The sequence below is a fragment of the Galendromus occidentalis genome, unplaced genomic scaffold (genome assembly GCF_000255335.2).
Source record: "Galendromus occidentalis unplaced genomic scaffold, Mocc_1.1 scf7180000077468, whole genome shotgun sequence".
In the NCBI taxonomy this organism is placed as follows: domain Eukaryota; kingdom Metazoa; phylum Arthropoda; class Arachnida; order Mesostigmata; family Phytoseiidae; genus Galendromus; species Galendromus occidentalis.
Window position 1 is genome coordinate 359,312 of NW_003805456.1, and position 8,232 is coordinate 367,543.

At 52.3% G+C, this 8,232-nt stretch overlaps 3 protein-coding genes across 3 annotated transcripts in view; 1 reads left to right on the top strand and 2 right to left on the bottom strand.

The window, feature by feature from the left end:
- Nucleotides 1-2,285, bottom strand: part of LOC108863656 (son of sevenless homolog 2) — a 4,100-nt gene extending 1,815 nt beyond the window's left edge. Inside the window, 1 exon segment of the mRNA XM_029111777.1 lies at nucleotides 1-2,285. This exon segment is cut by the window's left edge and continues 899 nt beyond it. Coding sequence (XP_028967610.1) covers nucleotides 1-2,285 — 2,285 coding nt within the window.
- A 1,985-nt stretch (nucleotides 2,286-4,270) lies between these two features.
- On the top strand, nucleotides 4,271-6,708 carry LOC100902556 (O-glucosyltransferase rumi homolog). Its single transcript, XM_029111778.1, has 6 exons — nucleotides 4,271-4,456; nucleotides 4,978-5,186; nucleotides 5,303-5,440; nucleotides 5,541-5,780; nucleotides 5,936-6,169; nucleotides 6,270-6,708. Exons 2-6 carry the CDS (start codon nucleotides 4,981-4,983, stop codon nucleotides 6,706-6,708), a joined length of 1,257 nt encoding a protein of 418 aa, XP_028967611.1. The 5' UTR covers nucleotides 4,271-4,456; nucleotides 4,978-4,980.
- Nucleotides 6,709-6,808: 100 nt separating this feature from the next.
- On the bottom strand, nucleotides 6,809-7,930 carry Chrac-16 (chromatin accessibility complex protein 1). The gene is made up of 4 exons (XM_003744452.2): nucleotides 7,822-7,930; nucleotides 7,322-7,480; nucleotides 7,118-7,235; nucleotides 6,809-7,013 (listed from the first exon to the last, which is right to left on the bottom strand). The coding sequence occupies exons 2-4, from the start codon at nucleotides 7,478-7,480 to the stop codon at nucleotides 6,916-6,918; spliced, it is 375 nt and encodes a 124-aa protein (XP_003744500.1). The 5' UTR covers nucleotides 7,822-7,930; the 3' UTR covers nucleotides 6,809-6,915.
- Between the last annotated feature and the right edge of the window lie 302 nt (nucleotides 7,931-8,232).

Below are 8,232 nucleotides of genomic sequence, written 5' to 3' on the forward strand. Positions count from 1 at the left end.
TTTCGCTGGATCGCCTTGGCTATCGAATCGATCCACTTGCGCATGTTCTTGCCGGTTCGAGAGTCTTGCCGCATGCTTTCGAGGAAGGCCTTCAGGTCGGCGAGCAGATCCGGTGTACGTTCGAAGTCGTAGTAGTGGTGCTCGACCCAGTGTCTGATGACGTTGAGCACTCGGACTTTCACTGGCTGCTGGTATTCTTTGCGGAAGCGTTTCGCGGTCTGCTGCATGTCGGGACCGTTGGCCAGGTAGTCGATCTCCTCGAACTCGGGAATGTTGAAGCGTTCGATCAGCATGGTCAGTAGCTGCTTAGGCTCGCAGAACGTGCGGAACGTGGTCAGGAACGTGCGTACAAACGACGGGTCCGCGTACATGTGGAAAGTCAATCGCTCGACCAACTTCGGTAGTGTGGCAGCTTTGATCGACGGTACGCCGGCTGTGGACTTCTCCTCGAAAACGATGTTCGTTGGTTGATCGGGTTCCGAGAAAGCGTAGTTCTCCGGCAACCGGAGCGGATTCTGCTTTTCTTCGGCGCTGAGTATCGAGTCGAGACTCCGTTCGAGGTAGGAGCGCATATTAACGGCGACCAGACTCGCCAACCAGTTGACTTTCTCCTCGGCACTCTTCGCGATGAGAACGGTGCTCTGCGCGGCTGCGCTGTTGCCGTCGTGTCGGCAGATGATCTCGAACGCGTACTTGAGGTCTTCGGTGTCCGGCTTGTCGAAAACTTCGATCTTCCGGACGAAGAACTTCTCCTTCAAGCGGTACATCTCCTTGTCGGATTGACTGCGGCCCCGAGACAGCGCGCTCGTGGGCTTGCACAAACAGAGGAGACCGTCGAACAGGAATGCGTACCGATCCGTCGGCCGCTTATTGCCGGGACTCGCTTTCTGCAGGGCGCCCTCGAGGATAAATTCTTGGCACGATTGAGCGATCTCCCGCTGCTGGAGTTCTGACCAGCCGTCGATGCAACGCGCGAGTTCGGCGAGTTTCTGCGCGGCAGTTATCCTCAAGGAAGTCCTCCTGCGTAAAAACAGGCCCTCCTGACTTTTCCTCAGCGGCGATTGGGCCGCCAGGGCGGTCAGTTGAGTCTTGAGGTTCCCGATGAGCCCGTCGGTCTGCTCGAGGCTTTCGCGGTCCTCGTCGGTCGGGGCCAAGGCCTGCATCGACCGGATCAGTTCGAAATGGTGCAGACAATGGAAAACGGGCGTCCAGAGAAGCCGAGGCAAAACGTAGCGCGCTGCCAACCAGAATCCCTGACTCGATCGTTGCAGGGCCTCCTGTACCGCGGGTCGCTCCAGGACCGCTTGTAACGTCTGGGAGCACTCCGGAGACGCCACACACTGGGCGTACTCTTCGTACACCTCGAACTCGTAGCTTTCCGCCATGTCGTAGAAACAGCTTCCGACGGCTGGCGTTTGGTTCTCGTCGGTCATTTCTACGACGTCCTCGAAGCTGGATAGGAGGGCGGTGGAAAACTCGAGGACGTCTTCGATGTTGCCGAAGATCTTGGCGGCTTCTTCTTCTGCGAGCGGTACGCTCAGCTGTTTCTGGAGCGCGTGCCGGAAGACCTTGATGATGAGCTGGAGGTTTTTTATGTGTTCGCTTTCGTCGACGATGAGATCGTTCACTTGGTTTGCGTAGGTTTTCTCCAACGAGACGTTCGAGGGGATTTCGAGTCGGTCTTCGACCCAGTCCTCGCCGGTGAAACAGAACAGCTCGTCGAGGATGGGATCGGCGCACATGGCCACCCGACAGTCTTGGAGGGTGATTTCAACGTGGCGGATGTTTTTGACGTAATTGCCTGTCAGCTTGAGAATATCTCTCGCAATGTATTCTAGTACTGCGCAGACAAACAAACTGACCGCCAGTTCGACCTTGTAGCCGATCAATTCCCGAATTTGCACGTGCAATTTGTCCACGGGCAGCGTGAGTCCGTGCCCGGGGTTCGGTGGCAATCGAGGACGCCGCAACGTGCCAACCATCTGCCAGCGTTCGATGGCCGTGCGTGCGTCTTGTATGGCTACATGATCTAGTGGCTTGGGGAAAGCTTTGGTGACGCGTTCTTCTACATCCTGGGTTGTGTGGGTGCGACTTACGCATAGGGTACCCAATAATCGAAGGATCAGCGACTCAACATAGTCGAGAGCATCGGAGCTCGCGGTTAGTGTTGGATGAACTTGGAAGTGCAGTTTCTGTAGCGACTGTATCAACAGCCCTTTGTAACGCACGGTCAAGTCCGAGTCGTCCCTGGCGTCGACGGACGACTCGTTCGACGGCGAGAACATTCTCGCCATTAGGCCCCCGGGCTCCTAGAAGCATAAGGCGGCTCAAATTACAAAAGCAGCTCGAGCCCCCGGTCGTCGCCGAGGCCCCTGTTGGTTGTTGCCTTGTTACCGTCGCCGTATGACTTCAGTTGGAATGCCATTAAAATGACCTCAGTATCGTCTGTGATCTGAGCCGACCGTCCGATTCCGATGGCGCTCGTCGTTCATCTTCACACGTTCGCTCATTGATCCTCCTTCATCGATTCGCTGTCTTCCTCCCTCTGTGGAAAGTCCCGAGTCCCGACTTCGTTCGGATTGCAGTTTCCCGTTTCTCGCTCGCGTCGCGAATCGACAACACGGTGAACCGAGACTGGAGGCGTTGTTGCTGATGAGGTCCTTGTTCGTTTCGCGCGAATTCGTCGTATCTCTCTTGTTTTTTTTGTTTGTTGTTGTTGTTCTGTTCTTCTCGTCACAGCATGTGTACACTCGCTAGAACGGAGCTAAACTGAAACTGAATTTCGTGTGTTGGTTAAAGCCAATCCAGTGGATTACCGGGAGTGGGAATCGAGCTCATGGATCGAGGATTGGTGGGTACCCCAGATGAATCGATTTCTCATATAGTGAATCGATTATCCTCGTGACGAAATGGAAATCAATAAACAGAAATTTCGGTCGCTCCAGTCATTGGGAACGGGAGAACGTACCGACTGACGACACTGAACAGGGTAGGGACGTTTTCTCATGAAAGGCAACCTGATTTTTGTCAAGAAGGGCAAATCACTACGAAGACGTTATCCGGATATAGACGACTGAATCGAACGGACACGGTGCTCGTCTTGCTCGTTCGCCTGCCTAACGCCAGGTGAGAGGACAAGTCTACAGTTTTGCTATACGCCAAGGTAGCCTCAGTCGTCGAGGAGCTTTCCGCGTATTCGCCGTTCTTGCCGTTGTGGTATATTTTTCTGTCGCTATTCTGACGTCTAATGTATTATTCTTTGCCCCCCATGTGTTAACCGGGATTGGCTTCTGTTGTTAGAGGTTGTTGTTGCTACTGCTGCCGCGGCGGCTACTGTAACTGTCGTTGTTGTTGTGGATGTCAATGTCGTTGTTACTTGCTACTGAGCAAGTTGTTGTCGTTGTGTTTGCGGTTCGCAGTTAGACACACGTAGAAATTGCGCTGAGCAAATTTATACCTGACAATCACGTGAGCAGTAATGCAGGAATTGACAGCCTGAGCAACGTCGGAGAGGTCCGCTGCCAATCGTCAGACAGTAGGCGCAGTACTTTGTGACGGCATCACCAGCAATCGAAAACGCATAAGGGGCGCTCTCGTGGACAATACTGCCCGGTTGCAATAAGGGCATGGCACTTCGTACAACCGGTCGATGCACAGGGAAGTTACGGGGTGTCTGGGCAAAACCGATCACCAGAGAGACAACTTCACCACCCCGCCGCAAGTCTGACGAGTTTGTAACTGTGTGATGTTGTTCTGCCTGCTGCTGCTGCTGCTGCCTGCCTGCTGCTGGAACAACGTTATCCGTCAGAGGGCGCTGTTCACCGAGCCCGGATTCTCAGCCCGGGCACTCTTGCAAAACTCGATGCTCTTGCACCGGGAGCGAAATCGTGGTCGTCTCGCGATCCGACCGTCTAGAGCTGGCAAGCGGCTCGGACCGTCGATCGGGGATCGCGTCTTGCACGAAACGAGACGTACGTCAAGTAGGTTCGAATTTCCGCGCTTGAGAAGTATCGAGAAAACATCACCAGAGCGGGACGACCCCTATGAATGGACGCATTCTGATACTTCGGGCGATCCGTCGTCGAAGTACCGAAGTCGAACATCGGCCGAGGCGACGACATTCGATCAGGAGACTCGGACCGTAATATGCGCAATGAGATTCAATGAACCGAACTCGCTCGTGTCCGAGTCAGCAGGCAAGAGTTGCGCGGTTGATGAGAAAAATTTCCTCCGTCCCAGAGACCCCACTGTTCCATTCGGCTGTTTATTCGTCTCGGAGAACTTCTGCACCGACTGAAAACAACCGGTGGCGGCGGTGCTGATGATGAGCCCGAGTCTCACTCTTGTCAGCGCGGACGGCTTCGCCCCACGGACGCATTCAAGGTGATGGGCTCCTGAAAGTTCGTTGCAAACGTCGACTTCGATCGAAGCGGAGGATATTCGATTCCAGGACCAGGTGAATGCAATTAGCAGACGACCTGAGGTAGGGGATTAAAGTGTTGTCTCCCTCTCTTTGTATCAAGTGCTGCGCGCCTGATTGACAGCCGCGACGACGACGACAGAAGCAACAGCCGGAATATCCCTGTTGCATATATCGTCAACTATGGGTGTCTCAGTCACTGGTCGACTTCAGCGGGTCCTCAATCACCCGGCGATTCGTCAGAAGTCTTCCATGATCCCTTAGATGATTAAGGTGTCCACCTTCCTTGTTGACTTGTCCGAGCCGGGAGCGTGTCCTAGGAGACATGACCGAGAAACTATCGGATCCATCCAGAGACGAAACGAAAAATCCCGATTTCTCATTATAGTCGTTTGGATCGATGTTTATTCGAGCGTTTGTACCAGTCTACTGGATCGAGATATCATGACGAACATTCTGACGACTTTGACGAAAAATTCCGCCGTCAGCTTTTCCGGAGCCGAATGAATTCCTCGACACCTAGAAGTCGAATATTTCATCATGACTACCATTTTCAGACGATGTCTCCTCAAGGTGTAGCCTTCTCTATCGGAGTGTTCCACCTGATGCTGTCAATCGTTCAATACGAATGTGCAAGCGAGACTCATACGGAAAGCTCCTCGAATCTGTATCGGTCATTAGACCGCAATCTAGAGCCGTCCGACGACAACGCGACCCTATTGTGTAAAATTTCGGAGAAGACGGGCTGCTCCCTTTGCCACTACAGGTCAGGCTTTCTCGCAATGGAGTCACGGAGAAGTAACCGGCGTCCAATGCCTGAGTCTTGCATTGCGACTCGTCGCGGAACTTCCGCATCGGATTCAATTCCGTATCGAATTTCAGACAAATCAGGAGAGACCTCAAGCCTTTTTCGGAAGGTATCAGCCGGGAGGATCTGAATCGAGCGGCGAAATTCGGAGTTCGCTACCAAATCATCCAGGGACGTGTGTTCCGGCAGAAGGAGTGCATGTTCCCATTCAGGTGGGGCTGAATATTCTGCGCTCACTTTTTACATCGACTGTGATACAAGCATATGAGTCTACGAACAGAACTAAACGAGGGAACGTAACGCTCTCCCCAGATGCTCCGGAATCGAACACTTCCTGTTGCGGCTTGCGCCGAAGCTACCCGACCTTGAATTCATAGTTAATGTTCGGGACTATCCTCAAAGTCCCGTTGGCAGAGAGAAGCTTCCCGTTTTTTCGTTCAGTAAAGTGCCGAAGAACTACTACGATATCCTGTATCCGGCATGGACTTTCTGGGAAGGAGGGCCAGCCATAAGCATATATCCACGAGGAATCGGAAGATGGGATATCCGAAGGCAAGTCCACTTGCCAGATTCCGTCCCTCCCAGCTCAATTAGATCAATCTCGAACAATCGCTACCGATCTGGAGCTACGATGATCAACCCACTCGAAAACCTGGGGGACGAGGTGGTATATCTCGACTAAAATGTTTTTTCTGGCGCATCCGCAGCAAGAGTCTCATAGCCGAATCGGAGCGAGTGCCGTGGGACGCCAAAGTAGACCGAGGATTTTTCCGGGGATCTCGAACCTCAGCTGAGCGAGATCCCCTCATTAAACTATCTAGACGTCTCCCTGAGCTCGTCGATGCCATGTATACTAAGAATCAAGCCTGGAAATCGGATAGAGACACACTCGGTGCACCGCCGGCAGCAGAAGTTTCTTTCGAAGACCATTGTAAATTCAAGTGAGTAGCGGTCGTTAACGCGCGGCTCATCGAACGTGCCTTGATAATACCGGATTTGGACAGATATCCTGATTGAGAGGAAACGATTTTCTGTATCCAGGTTCCTCTTCAATTTCCGCGGTGTGGCCGCCAGCTTCAGATTCAAGCATTTATTCCTGTGCAAGAGCCTCGTTTTCCACTTCGGCCCGACCCAGAGCGAGAATGATTGGATTGAGTTTTTCTATCCGATGCTGAAACCGTGGAAACACTACATCCCCATCTCTCAGAATGAAGTCGATCAGCTCGAGACCGTAATCGAGTACTTCAAAGAACATCAAGAAGTTTCGCAGAGCATCGCGGAACGCGGCTTCGAAGCGATTCAGCGCCATCTACGGATGAAGGATATTCAGTGCTACTGGAGAAAGCTCCTGAAGAGTTACGCGGCCCTGATGAAATTCGAAGTCCAACGTGATAGGACCCTCTACGAAATCAAAACAAAGACGGAGGGAAGCTCCGCTGGAGGGGGAGTCACGAGCGTTCCGGATCGTGATGAGTTGTGATCATCGTCGATTCATACTACGACAACAAACTGAAGACGACGTCGTATTGCTGGTGTTTTCATTTAGAAAAAAATGAGTGCGGGAATGAAGGCGACAGGATAACCCTCAACAAGCCTTCTCTTTCTTGTTTCAAATAATCGTCATTGCTAATCATACGCTTTACACAGAAACTATTTACAAGGTACTCCGAGATAATTTGGGAAACTTTCATATTTCGATGTCCTTTATGGCCTCCTTCTCTTTGCGGTCGGCCTCCTCGATCTTCTGCTTGCAGTCTTTGAAGGTGATTTTTTTGGGAATGATATCTGAAATCGAGAGGATATCGCTCAGATGTCACCACCGGAGCGTCGATGACCTAGGACGTGGCAGAGCTCTCGGAGCACCGGAGGGAAGAATTGAAAACATTTACCATAAAGGAAGTCCAGCATGGAGTTCCCGTGAATGACCTTGTAAAGATCGGGATAGTCCACAGTATTCGTTTTCCCGGCTTTCAAGGTCTGCTTCGCTAGGTAAACGACGAACAGCTCCTGGTGGAAGGAAGGCCAATAAGAGATCGCGTCTTTCCCCCTATGGATGTCGTAGGACCTCGAAGTTAGTCATCGATTCAACTTACGGCGGCTCGAGAAGTGAGCGCAACTGCGTCCACACCGATTGTGTTAGTGTCCGGGGACGACTTCATGATGGTTTTTATCCGAGAAACCGGGAACGAAGACCTCGGCACCGGTCGTTCCTTCTTCGTTGAGGGCGAAGAGCCCTTTTTCGGAGTTTGCATCTGAAATTCAGAAATCACATCCATTGATCATTCGTGAGAGAGTGTCGACTGGCAACCAATCTCTCGTTCCACGCATGTCGATCATACTCGGCAGGCTAGAGGAATTTCAGAGTTACTGCACCGGAGCTTCCGGGGACGACATTCAATCAATGTGAACTGCTCGATGACGGACTCTAATGCCCGACAGATGAGCTGTCACAAGGACCAGGAGGGGATTGGGCGCCAAAAAACCGCCGGAATGGTCCTAATGCTTCGGAAGGTTCCTAATTGGTAAAAGGCTCCGGTGCTTTCCACCGAACTCCACAAGCCAACAGCGTCCAATAATTTCCAGGAGAACTCACATTATCGCTAAAAACGTCCCAAGATCTCACAATTCGAGTGTCCCCGACGAGGACAAAGCTACACAACACTGAGCGAACGTTGCTTCCGTCCGCTGATCTCAAGGGATGTAAGCCATGTCGTAGGATTCGGTATAGGTAGTCGAAGATAGCAGACGAATTCGACGGAGAGAAAACAGACCGAGCAAGGCTGCTTTGGATGTGCAGGGCGAGGCGCGCAAATTTGAATGCCTTTGAATTTGAACGACTGTGTGTGTGTGGTTGTTGCCTGCTGCTGTTGGTGGTGGTGGTGGTGATTCACCGTTTCCACCGATGCCTTGTGACGAGAGCGACTGTCACTAGGCATCGGAAAGCAGCCGATGCCTGCCAACCAAGGCGAAGACAGCTGACGGGAGAAATCAGCAGAAGGATTTC

What these genes read in the sequence shown, in the direction of transcription:
- LOC100902556 (XM_029111778.1), top strand. Translation starts at nt 4,981, where the DNA reads ATGTCTCCTCAAGGTGTAGCCTTCTCTATCGGAGTGTTCCACCTGATG. An exon ending in TGCTCCCTTTGCCACTACAG is followed by an intron (nt 5,187 to 5,302) that starts GTCAGGCTTTCT and finishes ATCGAATTTCAG; the next exon opens with ACAAATCAGGAGAGACCTCA. An exon ending in GGAAGATGGGATATCCGAAG is followed by an intron (nt 5,781 to 5,935) that starts GCAAGTCCACTT and finishes GCGCATCCGCAG; the next exon opens with CAAGAGTCTCATAGCCGAAT.
- Chrac-16 (XM_003744452.2), bottom strand. Translation starts at nt 7,480, where the DNA reads ATGCAAACTCCGAAAAAGGGCTCTTCGCCCTCAACGAAGAAGGAACGA. An exon ending in CGCTCACTTCTCGAGCCGCC is followed by an intron (nt 7,236 to 7,321) that starts GTAAGTTGAATC and finishes TCCTTCCACCAG; the next exon opens with GAGCTGTTCGTCGTTTACCT. An exon ending in CATGCTGGACTTCCTTTATG is followed by an intron (nt 7,014 to 7,117) that starts GTAAATGTTTTC and finishes TCTCGATTTCAG; the next exon opens with ATATCATTCCCAAAAAAATC.